At 45.5% G+C, this 20,129-nt stretch overlaps 2 protein-coding genes across 2 annotated transcripts; both read right to left on the bottom strand.

Moving 5' to 3' along the window:
- Positions 1–1,539: 1,539 nt before the first annotated feature.
- LOC138790083 (dynein light chain Tctex-type 5-A-like) lies at positions 1,540–3,817 on the bottom strand. The gene is made up of 2 exons (XM_069969035.1): positions 3,656–3,817; positions 1,540–2,183 (listed from the first exon to the last, which is right to left on the bottom strand). The coding sequence occupies exon 2, from the start codon at positions 2,177–2,179 to the stop codon at positions 1,604–1,606; it is 576 nt and encodes a 191-aa protein (XP_069825136.1). The 5' UTR covers positions 2,180–2,183; positions 3,656–3,817; the 3' UTR covers positions 1,540–1,603.
- A 3,646-nt stretch (positions 3,818–7,463) lies between these two features.
- Positions 7,464–19,808, bottom strand: DBT (dihydrolipoamide branched chain transacylase E2). Its single transcript, XM_069967550.1, has 11 exons — positions 19,716–19,808; positions 17,682–17,799; positions 16,859–16,934; positions 14,933–15,114; positions 14,514–14,638; positions 13,896–14,139; positions 13,633–13,799; positions 12,291–12,368; positions 12,023–12,214; positions 11,865–11,936; positions 7,464–8,328 (listed from the first exon to the last, which is right to left on the bottom strand). The coding sequence occupies exons 1-11, from the start codon at positions 19,764–19,766 to the stop codon at positions 8,161–8,163; spliced, it is 1,473 nt and encodes a 490-aa protein (XP_069823651.1). The 5' UTR covers positions 19,767–19,808; the 3' UTR covers positions 7,464–8,160.
- Positions 19,809–20,129: the final 321 nt, after the last annotated feature.

Genomic DNA, 20,129 nt, shown 5'->3' with positions numbered 1-20,129 from the left:
ATAGGAGGATGAACAAAAATTTCTTTAATTTTTCCCTGTTGCATCATCCTCCACCAACACCTAGTTCTCTGCACCTCAATGGTGGCCAAGTTAAACTCCACCTAACCATCATCCCGCCCCTGGAAAATGAACCAGTACCAGTTCTTGAGTTACACTGACTACATAGTAATAAGCTCCAACACAAGGAGTATGTTGGATATCCCAAACTAGGCAAGACTATAGTCTATATAGGGCTCAGCGTCTTAAAGAGGTTATCCAGTGCTACAAAAACATGGCCACTTTCTTTTAGAGACAACACGACTCTTGTCAGGTGCGGTTTGCAATCAAGCTCCATTCACTTCAATGGAACTGAGCAGCAAAACCCCGCCCAAGCTGGACACAAGAGTGGGGCTGTCTCTGGAAGAAAGTGGCCATGTTTTTGTAGCGCTGGATAACCCCTTTAAGGGACACCCTGTCATAAAGGCACAAAAACAAACATCGGCCGCTGTATTACGTGTTCCCACAACTGATATTGCATTATGGGCAATACGAGCGTTACTTTTCACCCATAGAATCTTCTGGTCGTATGGGTGTGAATGTAAATCAATTAACCATTAAATTTCATTCACAGTACGGCCGGCAGGACAGCCGCACAGTGTGTCAACAGACTAATTTCTACGGCCGTTGTTCGGGAACTGAGGCCGTAGAATATAGACATGTTTAATTTGTACGGCTGCAGTGAACAACGGCTGTAGTAAATGCACTGTGTGCACAACAACGGCCATTGAAAACAATAGAACACAATGAATAGTCTATATATTCCAAATGTACAAGCGTTTCTTAAACTGTATGGTTGACAGATATAGACTCTCTAATCCGCCCCATGTGCTGCTTAGTTTCATAACCGGTTGCCCTTGGTTACGGCCCACCACCAGGCATCCACTAGGCTGGGTCACTCATACTCAGTTCATGATCTGTCCCATTAGTACTGGCAGTTTTCACTTCACATGCAGCAAGGGGGATTGTGGGAAAGTCTCCGCACTGTCGCATGGCAACCACAGGGTCACAGTTCAGAGAGGAAACCAGGAAGTGATCAGGGGCATGGGGAAAAAAACTGGTACAGTGATGGAAGCTACCTTATAAAAAGAAAAAAAAACAGCCCATTTGTTCTCCATTACATATATGTATGTGGTGCACACCTGATTTTACCTTTCTTTGTATTACGACACCACCCCTTTAAAGGGGAACTATCAGCTGATAGCCCCCTATTGAGCACAGGGCGCCAGGGAGGTAGGTATGTCTCTTACCTTCTTTCTCAGTGCCGTTCCCGTGCTGTTAGCAGTGTAATCCTCGGTCCTGAGCACCGCTAGGAGCACTGCCCTACCCCCAGAGTGCCAATCGGCAGGGGCGGCTTGCACAATGGGGGGAAGGGCAATTCTCCTAATGGCGCTCCGGACCGAGGATTACACTGCTAACAGCACGGGAACGGCACTGAGAAAGAAGGTAAGAGACATACCTACCTCCCTGGCGCCCTGTGCTCAATAGGGGGCTATTAGCAGGTTAGATTCCTCTAACTTGCTAATAGTTCCCCTTTAAAAATAAGCCATATGTATACTCAGACCTGTTACTCATAATATCCAGCATACACAATGCACAGTGCGAAGAGAGACTGGTTCTGGAACATATATTCTGCGTATGTATCTGACATTGGACTCCATACACTTCTGCTACAGCAGTATACGGTCCCTCCGGCTACTGGACCCAGCACTACATAGCAGACCAGCTTGTACCTCTCGTAGCCCAGGTCCCTCACGGCCGCTTTGACTAGCTCAGCCAGCTCCATCGCCCTCCTCCGGCTTCCTGCAGCCTCATACACACAGTCTCTTAGCTCCGCATCTAAGATGGACTTTATAAGTCTCGAAGCTTCTTCCGAAGAAAAGACTCGACTAGGATGAGGGTGCAGGTCATAGTCTGGATCCACGGAGCTGTAGTCCATGGCGTGTTTGGCCTGGCTGCTGGATTTAGCATGTTCCTGAGTAGCGGTCTTCCTTCTCGTCCCGGATTCTTGGCACCTCTGGCAGCTGGAGAACAGCGGGGTCGCGGTCACAGATCGCAAGGCTTCACCATCGCTCCTCTTTTGGGGCTGTTTGGGCTTAGAACAAAGCCAACGCTTTACATCAGCTTCATGGGGTTGATCCATTTTACTGTGAAATAAAAATGTATTTAATTTCTTCTATCAATAAAAGATCAATGATTCGTGAAAAACATAAGAAAAAAACAACATAGCAGCTTGGTAAGGAATTGTAGCATTAAAGGGGTACTCCGGCAAAAATCTTTTTCTTTCAAATCAAAAGGTTTTTGGAAAGTTATATAGATTTGTGATTTACTTCTATTTAAAAATCTCCTGTCTTCCCGTACTTATCAGCTGCTGTATGTCCTGCAGGAAGTGGTGTATTCTTTCCAGTCTGACACAGTGCTCTCTGCTGACACCTCTGTCCATGTTAGGAACTGTCCAGAGAAGCAAAGGTTTTCTATGAGAATTTGCTGTTGCTCTAGACAGTTCTCTGACATGGACAGAGGTGGCAGCAAAGAGACTGGAAACACCCCTTCCTGCAGGACATACAGCAGCTGATAAGTACTGAAAGAAGTAAATTACAAATGTATATAACTTTCTGACACCAGTTGATCTGGAAGAAAAAAAACATTTTGCCAGAGTTCCCCTCTAATGTAACTGAGCATAAAAGAATCTGGATGGATACAAACAATTGCCAAAGCTTCTTACTGACTGTCCATCCTCCTTATGCTGCGTTTACATGAAGCGATAATTCGCCCAATCGATCTTTAACGATTTTGAAGCAACGATTTGTTTTTTTATAACGATCAGCGTTTAGACGAATAAATCGTTTGAAAATTCGTAAGAAAAATTGTTATTGCAATCGTTTTTAAGATCTCTTAAGCCCATCTTTTACATAGGGTAAATCGGTGAAAGACTGTTTACACGAAGCGATATGCGAATTTTCAGCGAACGACGAGTTAAGAACATGTTGAAAGATCAAAATAAACGATTACTCGCTCGTCGCTTGATCGTTTGCTGTGTTTACACAGTACGATTATCGCTCAAATGCGATAGTTTATGCTAAAATTCGAACCATAATCGTTCGGTGAAAACGCAGCATAAGGGTACTATTACATGGAGTGAATTTTAACAATTAACAACTAACGATAAACGATCGCAAACGAGATGGTTTATTGGTAACCTGAAATCGTTCACCATATTACACAGAACGATGGTCGTTAGTTGAGATAGTTACTATGATCATTATTGCGATCGTTACTAAGATCGTTTATTCCTTCGGATCCCAGCAAAACAATGAACATTGTGCAATTACACAGAACGATTAGTGAATAAATACGGAATTTGAGCGAACAAATGTGGAATTACAGCGAACGATTAACGATAATTTTAGGATCAGATCTAAATGAACAATCAACGACATAGGAACGATTTTCCTAACGTTGCCTGCAATTACACAGAACGATTATTGTTTAAATTCGGAAGATGTAACGATTTTCCTCCCATGTAATAGGGCCCTTACTGACGCTGGATATAATCCTATGCAGTCATGTAGAAGGTATTATACAACCATGGCTACTACTCATACTACACCTCACATACCGATCTTATGAACATGAAGGCGTCTTCTTCAGGGGATTCACTTTCTGGATATGTAGTAATGTCCTCCTATAACCTGTAGCCGTCTCGGTCCTCTCTCTCTATGGATCTCGCCCCCTGGTTATCCACTCTCTCGCCTTTGTTGCCGTCCTCTTCAGTCCTTCACGTCCTCTGTTACATTGGCCCCAGGCTGTTCAGTTTGCCAGAACTAAATAAATCTGCCCACCCCCAGAATTGGATGTTATTGCAGCTTTATGGTGTTGCCATGAGACCCAGTGCCCTTCCTCCCCCCTGTCCCGCCATATATTGTAGTCATGAGGGTTCTTATCGTAAAGCTCCAGACCCTCACATAAGGGCACAAAATCTGCCCCCCCCCCCATCCCGTGCATTCAGTAAGTACAGTAACCCTTTATTCCCTGTCACTACCCCGCTGAGCCTCATTTACAAGACACTTTACAAGATAATGTATTGCACCAAGTCTGCTTTGCATTGGCAGAGAGCTGGCATGCTGTTAATCTAGGCGGACAATGTAATTACATGGAGAAAGATGGATGGAATAGCAAAGAACGCATTCGCGGACAATGGAAAGTTTCTTCTTCTATGTAAAGCAGTGGATTTACTACTAAAATGGGCAAAATTACCCGCAAATCTGGAAGAAATTCACAAGATTTCCCTGAATTTTTAGGTGCAGTTTTTGAATTTACTTTATTTTTGACCAATCACCAAAAAGAAAAAACATTTAAAACCATTTGAAAATTCAAGCTAATAGATTGTGGGAGGAATTAAATATACTCCAAGGTTGTGTTCACACAACATATTTTTTTGATGGCAAGAACGCCCGTTGTTGCTGAATAAAACGGCAGTTCTCGTCATAACAAAATGTGCTGCGTTGAAATTAATGCAAACAGTGGCCGTTCTTCACACAGCGTACAACGGCTGTTGTTATATATATATATATATATATATATATATATATATATATATATATATATATATATATATATATGGCCGTGGAAATAATTGACCTGGTGGAAAAAGACCAAATGTAGGAGCAAATGTAGATAAAATTGGAAGATGCAAAAAGAAGAACTACACAAGAAATAGCCCATGATCAACAAAACTTACTAGGTATTGGAGAAATTTAAAGGGGTTATCCAGTGCTACAAAAACATGGCCACTTTTCCCCCTCTCTTGTCTCCAGTTCAGGTGTGGTTTGCAATTAAACTCCATTTACTTCAATGGAACTAAGTCCCAAACCCCACCCAATCTGGAGACGAGAGGGGAAAAAGTGGCCATGCTTTTGTAGCACTGGAAAATCCCCTTTAAGAAAACCTGGTGTAGACGGTCTCTATCTTTCAGACTATGCTAGTACTATTGTTTGTGTAAATGACTTAATTTACCAAAAATGACCAGAAAAATAGTCTTGGCCACTAGGTGTCCACCTTCTCTACAATCCGCTGCTCACGGACTGTTGTTGGGGGAAATCTGTCTCTAGTGACAGGCTGAGTGCTGTGTGTGGGCAAAGAGAGAGCCTTGGTTGTGTCCTCTGGACCACTTGCACTGTCCAGACAAAGTAAAGGTTTCCCTCTCATCTCAGCAGGGGTTATTGTAACCCTTTGTTTCTTTTGTTTTTCACTTTTGCTCACAGAGCACCTTGTAAAATCAGTGCATCAGTAACCCCCTGTCCCCCCACATAACATCTATAGAGGTGTACAGTATAAATCATCCCCCGGCACAGTGTAAGTCTGTTCAGGGCGCTTCTACCAGCACTACATCATGGCATAGCAGAGAGGAGTATGTGATATGCTACAGAAGAGAGGAAGCATCTATGTGTGTAACATCCCAGCCATGTTCCTGACCTCTGAAATGTGTCAGTACAGTAGCGTGAAGATTTAAAGTTTCGGAGCTCCCGGCATTATCATAAATGATGTTAGGAGCGCCAAAGTCCGTTCCGTACCACAACGCTTATATACATGGACCGTGCACAGAACACGTGAATGACCCCTAATGTTATAACAGCCTCACGGACAGAACCGTATACACCTTGTGATCCCAGCCTGGCCTCTAATCCACACACATGAAGGATTACTATGGAATGCTGGGATCACAGAACGCTTTACATTTTCCTGGAGATCACACAGACTCATTACTTCAGTTATGTTAATTCCATATACTCCAAGGAGCGGCCACATACACATAACCCGCATAACAAGCGGAGGTCACGGGGAAGATCCTGAGGATAAGTGGCTAAGTCATCCTCCCGTATCTCCGAGGAAACCGCTCCATGTGCCGAGTCGTGTTATTCTCTCCAGTCTGCATTCCCTGCCTGCTGCTTAGTCACCACCACAATTTGCATAGAAGGAGAATATATATATATTTATCCTTCACAAGTCTTAGACAGTTGTCAGTGGAAATGTTTGCCCACGGACTCATCCCTGTTGTCTCTGTACACACATGCCACGATCTTCGATAATAACCGGGGGGGGGGGGGGGGGGGGGGGGGGGGGGGGGGGGGGGGGGGGGGGGGGGTTGGGGGTTGGGGCGACAACTGTGCAAACTCAGCTCAGCGCCAACAGGACCAGATGGATAAAAATCCAGCCAGTCGGATCACTGATTTTCCTTACAGATATAAAGATTGTCAGCAGATCCCACCAGGATTTTCTTAGAGGTCAAATACAAGTTTCCTGTCAGCTGATCGGTGTTCCCTAACTACCTCGATAAAGTTGCTTAGTTCAGATTAGGGCTGGGCGATATGGCCCAAAAAAAAAATCTCGATTTTTAAAACATTTTGGACGATTTTTTAAATAATTTTTTTGCCAAATAAACAGAACATTTTTCTCCTTGCAGCGTCAGATTCTATTTTATTAATGTACCTCGCCATGCCACCAAATCCCCGTCCCACCCCCCCAGCCCACCAGCAATGATTTTTTGTGAAAATCGAATTTACGATTTTCACAAAAATCTAATAAATTTTCAAATTCTGGGCGAATTAATTTGATTAATCGCCCAGCCCTAGATCAGATTAATAAGAAGAGAATAGGCATATGCAGGACACAGCTGTACCCTCCATCCATTCCTCCAGGTCCCTGCGCACATTTCCATTCCTACTTTCAGACTCTTCTGCCCCCCCTTAGACCCCTCCATTATCCTCCACTCCTCCATCAAGACCTTTCTGTCCCTAATGACCCTTCCCCCCAGCCATTACACAAAACAATTATTGGTCTTACTTAGCCGATTACCAGCCATTCAGGCCGATCATAGTTTGGTGTAAGAGCGCATGTTGACAGGCAACAATCAACCAACATGCACAATGTCAGCTGATCATGGTCTTTCAAAAGATTCCGATCAAGCCGGGGACGGACTGCTGCTTGTCACTCCATGTAACAGAAGCAGGTGTAGAGCAACACAGACTTCAAGGGGCAGCCCAAACAATATAAATATCGTTAGGGCAGCCCGTTCCATTCCATGTCTGTGCACAGGCAGCGTCAGCCAACCTCTTGGAGTGGTGTAAAAATATTAAAAGGAAGCTATACATGTCTTATCCTGCTGTCATCTCGACATTTACTGGATTTACCACTGGTCTGTATACTACTAAGTCACTATTGAGTGCCCTATCACTGACTGTAGCAGGTCACTGCTGTGGTCACAAGTCCGCCTAGCTGGAGTTTTACAGATGATGATGATCACTTCTCACTGGGGTCATGGATTTTGCTGTGGTTTTGGACATGAATACATAACTATCTGGCACATAAATCCACATAAACATACCCCCACCCCCCAAAAGCATTGAGAAAATAAACTAAAGCCAGAATATTTTCCATCAGTCCCATTTTTATTCATTTGCAACAGCAGCACAGAGGAGTACGGGGACACGGAGTGCAAGTCTTTCTTTTAAGATCGTTTAAAACCATTGTTCACAATTATAACAGACAGTAATAATCCGCACAATCCTTGTATATTCAGGTGTATGTAGTGTAACAGTCTGGGGTGACGTCCTCCCTCTGGATGACCTATGACCTCAATGTCACATGAGGACCCATCCGGCTGCAACAGATGCTGGATTTATTATCAGAGACGGCTCCGTTAAATGGCAGATCACATCTCTTCTATAGGTGATTGTGGATACCCAGATATCCGTATGTGAAGAACACAGATCCATGAATCTGCAGCTCGAGGAGGGGGGGGCATGTATCAAATATTGTATTGAAGATGTGGAACGCCAAGTCCATGTTGCACCCATCTGCAGTAGGACAGGATGAAGTGCTCCCATACATATGGGTCATCCCATTGCCAAAAAAGTAGCGAAAGAGTTAAAAAGGTACTGACGTCACAATTTTACCTTTGAATCGAATAGCTGACCTGTAGTTGTGCTTACAAAGTTTATGTCCACAAGGCAGGGAGAAGGCAGTGGGGCTCGGGGAATCTCCAACCGGGTGCAGAAACTAGCTGAGGTCATGTATACTTTGGCCCCTGCGGACGCCTCCTCCCCTCACAGTACAGATGTCTTCTCACTTTAAATCCAGGAGCATGGAGGACGGATTCTCCAAGTAAGATTTCCATATGTTGGAGAAGCGGGACATGGTCGCCCCGTCGATGATCCTGTGGTCGGCAGACCAGCTGACGTTGATGATGTGGGCTTTCACTACCTGCCCCTTGGAGTCGAACCTGGGAACTACCTGTGAAGAAGAAGAGACAACAAGGGTTTTTACAGACAAAGAAACCACCATCAAAAATGAAGAAGTGTAACCATAGTAACATTAAAGAAGTACTCCGGATAGGAGGGCTTTTTTCACTATGGCCAGGGTGGGGGTGGATGAAAGCAACAACGTGCACTTACCTCCCTGGTTCCAGCGCTGGGTCCCACATGATGCTGTTCCGCTCCCTGGCTGCTTCCTGGTCTATGAAGTGGCTCGAGACGTGACGTTTCAAGCCAGCACAGCCATTCAGAGACTGTAGTGGGGTCCCTTAAAAGTGGACTTAAAATGTCACATCTCAAGCCATGTCATAGACCAGGAAGTGGCCGGGTACCGGAGACCAAAGCAGCACAATGCGGTACCCCAATGCTGGAACCGGGTAGGTAAGTGGACATCGTTGCTTTCATTCGCTCCCACCCCGGCCACAGTGAAAAATGCCATCCCACCCGGAGTACACCTTTAAATGAGTTCAGACACAGGTAAGTCTTCAAAAGATGTATATACATCCTGTGTGTACTCCTCCATTGCTACAACCAGACCCCTTATCTATAATGGAAGCGCTAGTGACGCAGATTATGGGAGCTGCCCTTGATATACAGCTATAATCCTATGGATACATGACTTTGGGATATGTCTGTAAACATGAGAGGGGATACAGGATCGCCTAGAGGAGACGTGAAGAAACAGGTATTAGATAAAAGGAACTGCAGGAGACAGGTGTCCTTATAATGAGGTAAGGATGACATTGTACAAGAGACCCCAGGGCAGACTAGAAAGTTTATTGGAATTATAAGTAAAAAAAAAAACTATATAAAAACATACAATTTATCAGTCTTATATAATTATTATACAATTATTATACAGTTATACAATCTGGCATCTATATACAGACATATTAGAGACTGGCTCAATCACACCTCTTACTTTTCTAACTTCTCACTAGAATCCTCCCTTACCCATCCATGGCCTTTATCCGCACTCCTTCATAATACCATCTCTGAATTACCTACTCATTTGAAGCAAAATGTCATTCTTAGAGACACAATAGCGACTTGGAAAGCTGTCAGGAAACTATACAATTTACCCTTCAAACTTTCTAAATATCTTCCCTTGTGGAATTCACCATTATTCCGACCTGGAACTAGAAACCCTGATCATACAATATGGAAAGAAAGGAATATCACTACTTTAGGTCACTTACTTGATTCTGAAGTAGGAATATTTCTTTCCTGGGATCGACTGAGAGAACAATATGACTTGCCCCAAGAACAAGAAGTACAGTATTATAAACTTCTCAAATTAGCAAGCAATAGAGTTCAATCAATAGCCATTGCAGAAAAATCGGGACCGTTTGACCTTCTTTGCTCCAGAACGACCTTACGACTTTCCCTGTCACCAATATACCAAATGCTTTCCTCCATTTCTTTTGACCGTGCCCCCCCGACATTTGTGAAAAAATGGTATGACGACTTACAATGTAATGTATTAGAACAACGATTATTAAATGGAATTAAATTCGTTCACACCGCTACTCCTAACACAAAACTGAGAGAGCTCCACTTCCGACTGTTAAACAAAGCAATATATGCTTTTAATCTCTCTTATACTCAACACCTAGAAGGTTATTTACAACACTGTCCTAAATGTGCTAAATCTAAAGCTGATCTCTTTCACTGTGTATGGCTGTGTCCCCATGTTCACTTATTTTGGAAATTGATCTTTTCTAACAAACACTTGGGGCACGTCTTTGCCTTTTGATCCAATCTGTTATTTGTTCCACGACGTGACGGAAGGAGGTGAGGCTCTCTCAGCCACAAAGACTATTCCTCCCGGAGTTCACCTTACTCTATTGTTAGCTCTTAAATGCCTATTAAATCATTGGCTCAAGTCTACATCCCCTACAATACCAGAGTTGGTTGATAATCTCAAAGAAACACTTCATTGGGAAATGATTGATACCCTACGTAGTAATGAAAAGTTTACGATTTCTTTCATGAAAAAATGGAAACTTTTTATAGTGAATGTTCTGTCTACAGAAGAAAGAAACTCTGTTATGCAACAATTTTCCAATACAACTTGGTATCACAAAGCAATGGTTGCAGGTACCCTGGGAGTACTTACCTGTACTTGATATAAAGCATAGTATGATACAATATTACTTCAATTGTATGTTAGAGCAATAATTGGTTGCTTTGTCTGTTTTAATGATTTGTTATATTTATTTATATAATTTTATATAAGTCTACTGACTTATCATAGTTTATCTATTTTATGATTGTTCTTATCACTTTGTATTTATGTATAACTTCAATAAAATATTGTAAAAAAAAAACAACAATTTATCAGTCTTATAACATTCTCTCTAGTATCCATAGCAGCCAATCAGAGCTCAGCTTTCACTTCTCATATAACTCTGGTAAAATGAAAGCCAAGCTGTGATTGGTTGCCATGGGCAACCAAGGGACGGTTTCTATTAAACAGCACCATAAATCTCCTTAATATAAGTGTAACCTATAGCAACCAATGACAGCACAGGATAACAGAATCTACACACACATCCAGCGCAGCGGCCCTACAAAGCAGTGTAGCTCCGGGTGTGCGCGACTGTTGCTGCGAGCTTCTCTCCTCCTTCAATCACAGCACAGCTTTCATTTTACCAGGGCAGAATATGAAATGAAAGCTGCGCTGTGATTGGCCGTTATGGGTAACACATATACAGCTAGATATACCATACCGGTCTCTAAATCAGTGATGGACATGAGTACATATGTATAGGCGCCCCCTTTGCAATGTTCCCAGTTAGTGATGAACGGACTTGTCTTACTGTTCGGGTTCAGTAACGTTCGCTGTACGCGAACGCTGAATATTTGACTCCAAGTATCTGGAGAAGTTTGATGCAGCCCTAGAAAAACCTGGAAAACATGAAATGGAGCCATGGGCTGTATCAAGGACCCCTAGGGCTGCATCCAACTTCTCCAGATGCTGAGAGTCAAATGTTCAGCGTTTGGATTTGGAGAACGTTACTAAACCTGAAAAGTTCGGCAAGTCCGTTCAACATTATTCCCGGTGGATGGCCACAGTGATAAACTGGAAGCTCTTGTAATCCTGTCCGTGCACAAGGAAGGGCCGGATAGTAGTCTGCCATGTTCAGGAAAACATACAAAGCCCCAGTCCGTCATCGCCCCCATCCACAGCTCCCATTCAGGTTATGTGTGGTGCTCCGATCTTCTCTCTTCTGTGACAAACCTTCAAGAGCATTACCTGCCACCTCAGCCAATCAGTGGTCAGGAGAGGACGCCATTGGCTGAGGTGGTAGGTTCAGCTCCTAAGCGTTTGTCTTAAAGCAGGAGGAAGAGAGAAAGCTGGGGGACCAGATAGAAGCTAACAGGAGCTGTGGAGGCCATAGCTTGATATGTATGTTCCCCTGTCAGCAGACGGAATTTTACACAGGGGACAGAAAACCCTTTAACCCTTACCCAATCACTGATCTGCATTCACCACCATAAAACATCACCTACCTGCATTTTACCGATGGCTCCAATTGCCACTTCTGGGGCCATAATAACCGGCTTTGCATATGTGCCTCCAATCTATAAAAGAGAGCCACCATGGGTCAGTATACCGGGCTGAGATAGTGCACACCTATATCTACTGGAGGATACGGGAAGACACTTACCGAACCAATGTTAGAGAGGGTGAATGTGCCTCCGGTCAGATCTGCGGCCCCCAGCTGTCCTGAAGACCCCAAACTCTGCAGGCGGTTCAGCTCAGCAGCAATCTCAAAAATACTACGGACCTGTATGTTCTTCACATTAGGGACAATGAGCCCCTGGAGGGTGTCCATAGCGATCCCGATGTTATGGGCCGCCTACAAGACACAACATCTTCTTCAGGGATTCCTCCCGATTTGGAGACAACGGGGAATATTAGAATTATCCACCTACCTTATAGGTGATATTCTGACAGCTCTCATCCAGCGAGGCATTGAGGATTGGGTATTGTAAGAGACCGAGGCTTGCTGCCTGCAGGAAACAAAAGCATAAAATCTAAAGAACATACAAGCGAAAACGGGATGATTTATAGTTACGTCTACGAGCATCTCAGAGACAAAGCCAGTTTGCGGTGTATCCATTACATACATTAGGGGTTCCACTGCCTGTGTGCACAATGGTTAGGTAGGTGGTCGGTGTCACAGTAACATCCACATGATGCCAGGACACAAGGTCTCCAGCAGAACGTTGCCCTTCAAACTGCCCCCGCCACCTTTTCTTCTTCCTATAGTGCTTCCTGGTGCCATCTCCTCCCCAGATAAGTGACGCACAGGCACCTGGCTGTCCCCATGATGGAGAACATGACCCATCAGGCCAGACTTCTTCTATTCCTCCATGCACCAGGTCTGATGCCCATTGTAGACACTATCTGTGGTGGCCTGGGGTCCTCTTTATCACAACCATAAGGGAGTTTTTCAGCAGTTTGCTCTACAGCAGTTCTTCTAAAGCCCCTATTACCCTCGCCGGCGGAGAGTAGCAAACGAGCTCTGTCAGCGCTCGTTTGCTCCTCGCTCGCTGCCACCACTATTACACACGGCAGCAGCGAGCAGGTGAGTGCGGGAGGGGCCGCGGGGAGCTGCAGGGGGCTGCCTGGGTGATCGCTAGATCGTCCAGGCAGCCCATAGAGGATAGTGGCGGTCTGCTACCGCCGCTCCTATTCCACGCAGCGACGGCAGCATATCACTGCTATCACAGTCCCTTGTTTTTCAACATGTTTGAAAAACAAACGACTGCAACGATCAGCCGACATGAACGATGTTGGCTGATCGTTGCCTTCTATTCCTCGGGGCGATTATCGGCCGTAATGGGCGATATCGGCCGTAATCTTTCCGTGGAATAGGGCCTTTGGAAATCGGATCACATGGGCTAGTCTTCTTCTCCCCCCCCCTTCCCCCCACACACAGACACCAATTAGCCTTGAGCCTCCATGGACCACACAAGACCGGCCGCTCTGTAAGTGCTCTGACCCTGGCGTCTACACATACCGATGAGGAGTGACTCACATCCTTTTACCCTTGTCCATCTTTTCTCCTGCCACCATTACTGACTAGTCACTTGCTCCTAATATATCCCAACCCTGACAGGAGACTGTCCCCAGATATTAATGTCGTTCACCTTCCCTGTCGGTATTAGTAACATTACGGCTGATGGGTGTACATTATACAGTAAGTGCCGCCCCGATTCCTTCCATGTTATCGGCTCTGGTGCACATATTTATTCAGCAATGTTTACTCACCTTGAGGAAGAAAGGCATAAATGACAGTCGGACTCCGCGGGCTTCGGCCACAGACTTAAGGTCCTCTCTGAGCTTGACAAGAGCGGTCACATCCACTTCATCACAGTAACCAAAGTGGGGGATTTTTAGCGCGGCGGTCATACTTTTTACCATTGCTTTATGGAAGCCTGACGATAGATAAAGAAGGATACGTTGGAACCGAGAGTAAAATTACCAAGCCAGGAAAATGCTACTCTGGAGGCTCAGCACATGATCACCATTACCTTTCAGGGGCTCGGTGACATCCTTCCCGGAGAATGTGATTGGTTTGTTAAAGGACACTGGAAGGGTGGGGGCTTTTTCCTTCTGAGATGGTTTGGAGACCTCTTTTCTTGGAGGTGGCGGTGTGATCTCCATCTGGGGGGATGGCGGCAAGATGGCGCCCGTCTGCTTAGCCAAGTAGTTGAGAATATCTTCTTTTAGGATCCGTCCATCCCGTCCGCTGCCCACCACTTCACTCAGCTTTATCTGGAGCAAAGAAAGGAATACCATAAACCCTGCTGCTGAGGTTAGAGGGAGGCCTTAACCTTGTGCGGACAGGGCAGATCCTGTGGAGGTTCACAGCCTGCAGGGACACAGTACAGACTCTCTCTCTCCCGCTCATGCTAAGCCCCACCACCACTTCCTGTTACCAGAGACAGATTTCCCTTGACAACAGGCAGTGGGTAGCAAATTGCAGGGAAGGGAGACACCTAGTGGCCAAGACATTAGACCCTAACACACACAAACACCAAGAAAGTGTTGATTGAAGGCAGGTAAGGACTGGACATGGTGCAATGTACATTATATGTTCTCATCTATAATTGTTGGGGCCATCTGATATAGAAACCAAGGACCCTTACATTGTTCTCCATGGCGAGGCGTCTGACAGCAGGGGTGGCCAGTGTCTTGTGTCCCTTTATTTCTTGGTGTGTATGCTCCTGGGAAATCGCAGGGGTCTCCACCACATCTTCTTCAGGCGTAACAACTAGGTATACAGGGAACACAATGTATACACAGCTCAGAATTACCTCCCCCATGACGAAGAATGATAAAATCAGCGACGTTCTAAAATACTGGAAAGGAACCGGTCGCGTTGAAGACGCATCCAGACTGCAGGCGCCATGTTACAGAGCAGGAGCAGGTGGATGTATATGTTGGTGGGAAATAAATATACATAACCCCACCCCCCAACACACACCCTATACACATATCTACATATAGATATACCTAACGGTGTAGGGTGAAATTACTGAACAATTATACTAAGGTGGGAATTCACCTTTCATAGCGTCCGTTTCTATATCCACCAGAGGTTTCCCAACCAGAGCGATGTCATCTACATTGTAATAGAGTTTCCTGACGACCCCATCGTAGCGACTGGTGATGGTCACTGAGGCTTTGTCGCTTTGAACTTCACAGATACTATCGAATTGGGACACAGTGTCACCTTCTTTCACATACCTGAAGTGAAAGGGTAGAAGAAAGTCAGGAGGTGTTTCTAATTGTTTCATAACAGCCAGTTTAAAAAAAAAACTAATGAACAAGATCATAAAATCTTGCAGTTTTTACCGACCACTGAACCTTATAAAAAGCTGCCACTTCCTGTCCTGTAGAGATCACTACTCTGCAGTCACCTCCTGTCCTGTAGAGATCACTACTCTGCAGTCACCTCCTGTCCTGTAGAGATCACTGCTCAGCAGCCACCTCCCTCCAGTAGAGATCACTGCTCAGCAGTCACCTCCTGTCCTGTAGAGATTACTGCTCAGCAGTCACCTCCTGTCCTGTAGAGATAACTGCTCAGCAGCCACCTCCTGTCCTGTAGAGATCACTGCTCAGCAGTCACCTCCTGTCCTGTAGAGATCACTGCTCAGCAGCCACCTCCTGTCCTGTAGAGATTACTGCTCAGCAGTCACCTCCTGTCCTGTAGAGATAACTGCTCAGTAGTCACCTCCTGTCCTGTAGAGATCACTACTCAGCAGCCACCTCCCGTCCTGTAGAGATCACTACTCAGCAGCCACCTCCCGTCCTGTAGAGATCACTACTCAGCAGTCACCTCCTGTCCTGTAGAGATCACTACTCAGCAGCCACCTCCCGTCCTGTAGAGATCACTGCTCAGCAGCCACCTCCTGTCCTGTAGAGATCACTGCTCAGCAGTCACCTCCCTTCCTGTAGAGATCACTGCTCAGCAGTCATCTCCTGTCCTATTCAAATGACTGCTCATTAGTCACCTCCTATTTCGTAGAGATCACTTCCCAGCAGTCACCTCCTATTTTGTAGAGATCACTGCACAGCAGTCACCTCCCATTTTGTAGAGATCACTGCACAGCAGTCACCTCACTCCAGTAGAGATCACTGCACAGCAGTCACCTCACTCCAATAGAGATCACTACTCAGCAGCCACCTCCTGTCCTGTAGAGATCACTACTCAGCAGTCACCTCCCATTTTGTAGAGATCACTGCTCAGCAGTCACCTCACTCCAGTAGAGATCACTACTCAGCAGCCACCTCCTGTCCTGTAGAGATCACTGCTCAGCAGCCACCTCCTGTCCTGTAGAGATCACTGCTCAGCAGTCACCTCCCGTCCTGTAGAGATCACTGCTCAGCAGTCATCTCCTGTCCTATTCAAATGACTGCTCATTAGTCACCTCCTATTTTGTAGAGATCACTTCCCAGCAGTCACCTCCTATTTTGTAGAGATCACTGCACAGCAGTCACCTCACTCCAGTAGAGATCACTGCACAGCAGTCACCTCCCATTTTGTAGAGATCACTGCTCAGCAGTCACCTCACTCCAGTAGAGATCACTACTCAGCAGCCACCTCCTGTCCTGTAGAGATTACTGCTCAGCAGTCACCTCCCATTTTGTAGAGATCACTGCTCAGCAGTCACCTCCCATTTTGTAGAGATCACTGCTCAGCAGTCACCTCCCATTTTGTAGAGATCACTGCCCAGCAGTCACCTCACTCCAGTAGAGATCACTACTCAGCAGCCACCTCCTGTCCTGTAGAGATCACTGTTCAGCAGTCACCTCCCATTTTGGAGAGAACACTTCTCGGATCATCATCACAGATAGGATTACAGTGAATCTTAACACACACATTTTAGATAGATAGAACTTTGGATAAATGATTGGATTTGTAAAAACACTGTAATTGGAAATATAGGAAATCCAGATTTAGGATCCAGAGAATCCCCCTTTAACTCACCAGTCCTTCACTGTGACCTCTGTGATTCCCTCGCCGATGTCTGACAACTTGAACTGTACAATCTGCCCATTCAAGGCTGAAAAACACAGGAAACACATTGGCTGCTGAATGATGACACAGGTGGGTGAGTATGGGAAGGAGAGGTACTCTGAGGGGATAGAGGGGATATTCCCAACAAAATGAAGTCACTGATGTAGGAAATCAATCTCCTTGCACAGTGTCCCCCATCTTGTATCTCACCAATTGTGGCAAGACTACAACTCCCATCAAGCTGTCATTTTGTAATTTTGCAACAGCTGGAGAGCCAATGGTTGGGGAACACTCTATTAAAGGGGTACTCCAGTAAAATATTTTTTTTATTTCAAATCAACTGGTGTCACATTTGCAATTCACTTTTATTTAAAAGCATCCAGTCTTCCAGTACTTATCAGCTGCTGTATGTCCAACAGGAAGAGGAGGATTCTTTCCAGTCTGACACAGTGCTCTCTGCTGCCACCTCTGTCCATGTCAGGAACTGTCCAGAGCAGGAGAGGTTTTCTATGGGGATTTGCTACTGCTCTGGACAGTTCCTGACATGGACAGAGATGGCAGCAGAGAGCACCGAGTCTGGAAAGAATACACCATTTCCTGAAGGACATACAGCAGCTCATAAGTACTGGAAGACTAGAGATTTTTAGGTAATAGCAATTTACAAACTAATATAACTTTCTAAAACCAGTTGATATGAAAGAAAAAAAGATTTAGCTGGAGTACCCCTTTAGCACACAATACTTAATCAGCGGGCGTTCACAGCTGGGTCATATATGCGATGGCCGACACTTACCAGCTGCAGTCCTGAAGCTCCTCAGCTGCAGCGGCTGCAGGATCACAGACGGAGGTTGCCTCTTGCATGACTTTACTAGCACAAACCGGTTGCCTGGGATGGCTTGTCTATAACTGGCCTGGGGAAAGGAGCGAGAAAAACATGAAAAACAAAGGTGTCAAGAAACACAGGACAAGGTGACCTCTACACTGCAAACCCCAAGGACCAAGTTCATTCTATATTCTACATCCCCTTTGATTGTCCACAATAAAAATAAAAAAAGCACAGCTACTTTTTTTTTTGCAAAAACAGCGCCACCCCCAGTCCTCAGGTTGTGTGTGGTATTACAATTTAGCTCTATTCACTTTCATGGAACTGCGCTGAAAAAGCCATACACCCAAACGGGGGACAGGAGAGGAGATGTTTCTGGATAAAGGCCGTACTTTTTGTAAATATGATTTGTGTATGGACTGCATGCTATGGACGGGACTTCAGAACTTCCGGCATCTTCATTCATTATGATGCCATGAGCTTATAGCAGCGTGTCTGTACAGTAGCGCAGAGATTTAACTCTTTTGGAGCTCACAGCATCATCATGAATGAAGATGCCAGGAGTTCTGAGGTCCAGTCAGTAACACACAGTCCATGCACCTGATAGATTGGCGCACGTTTACTGGGCCTATTACACGGCCCGATAATCGTTTAACAAGGGCTGCATGGACATCGTTACCGATCATTACCTATCCAGGCTGCAGGGCTCCTCTTGCCCTCTGCTTCTCCCCGGGTCCCGCGTGCTGTATCTTCAGCGCGGCCTGTCTCAGCTGACAGGCCGCTCAGCCAATCACTAGCCGCGGCGGTCCCGACCAGTGATTGGCTGAGCGGCCGCTCTGAAGCTGCAGCGTGCGGGACACGGGAAGAAGCAGACCGCAAGAGGAGCCCTGGACAATGGATGGGTAACGTATATAGTTTGCATATCGACAGCCACGCAACGCTATTACACGTAGCGATGCACGGTCGGTGCCCGACAATTATAGGTCCAATTGTGTATAGTACTAGTACTATATGTCAGTTATGCACTAGGCATTGTCTAACTACAACTCCCAGCATGCCCTTGTATGAGTGTGTGTATAGTACTAGTACTATATGTCAGTTATGCACTAGGCATTGTCTAACTACAACTCCCAGCATGCCCTTGTATGAGTGTGTGTATAGTACTAGTACTTGTTCTAGATCAGAGATAGACAACCTTTGATCCTGTAGTGGTTGCAAAACTACAATTCCCATCATGCCTGGACAGCCTTTGGCTGTCCAGGCATGATGGGAATTGTAGTTTTGCAACAGCTGGAGGATTGAAGGTTCCCCATCCCTGTAAACTGTATCTGCAGGTGTGTCTCAGCGTGTCCATGACCGTGGCGGATCTGGCGCAAATTTATCTTGTCAAATAACAAAGTAGTATCGACCCATTCCCATCTAGATTACAATTTTTGCTGGAATTATTTTTTTTTTGCAGAAAATTCACAATGCAAATGACCAACGTAACCCCAGCCTTAGGGAACGTTCACACCATGAGGATTTTTCCTGCAGCTATTCTGCAACTGGTTTCAAATAGTTTTCCGCTTGCAGATTTTCTGCATTGTGTGAACAGGCACTTACACCAGACACGCCTGCAGCAGACGTCATCGCTATAAATGAGCATTATAAGTGAATTTGCTGCAGATTTAACCCTTGGCTATACTGGAAGGGGTTAAAATTTGCAAAATAAAAAATTGGATGCATTAGAATCTGCAAGAAGATTTCTGCAGGATGAGGAAAATGCTATTTACTGTGATCTGCTGCAGATTTTTAAATGCATAAATCTGCAAGGTGTGAACTCTGCCAGATGCACTGGGATAATGGTGGCCCCTGTCAATGGTTTATTATGGGGCCCCTGTAAATTAGGTTATAATGGTGATGATTATTTGTGTTTACAGTCCTTGGCCCCCAGCACTGACTGAGGGGCCACACAGGAGCCCACCCCATCTACCCCCGTATAACATGCACAGCTGCTGATCTCACCAGACGGCTCAGTGACCGGGTGCAGCTCCTCAGCGCTCTCACAGCCGCCATCTTACCCGGAAAAGCTGCGCCCGCCAATCAGGAGCCGAATCTGCTCCCGGGCAGCCAATCAGCAGAGAGCAGAGGAAACAATGTGTCAATTCCAAGGAGAAGGGGGAGGGAGAGAGGTGTGCGAGGCCGGCAGCCAATCAGAGCCGGCCTAAACCTCCACCTGCTAACAGGGTCTGGGGGCGGGGCTTATACGCAAATGAGCCAGATTATCGCGGCAGTGGGCGGAGTTTTACACAATATGTCGCCGCCTAGGGCAACGTCCGCCATCTTTATGGTTATCTATACTTAAAACGCAAAGAAACGTGTACTTTTTAATAAACAGTATATTTTTTACGGTACTGTAGACTAATGTGCTTATTTTTG

The sequence above is a fragment of the Dendropsophus ebraccatus genome, chromosome 4, assembly GCF_027789765.1.
Source record: "Dendropsophus ebraccatus isolate aDenEbr1 chromosome 4, aDenEbr1.pat, whole genome shotgun sequence".
NCBI lineage: Eukaryota > Metazoa > Chordata > Amphibia > Anura > Hylidae > Dendropsophus > Dendropsophus ebraccatus.
The sequence above is the reverse complement of the archived record's forward strand: the minus strand, read 5'-3'. Positions and strand labels throughout refer to the sequence as shown.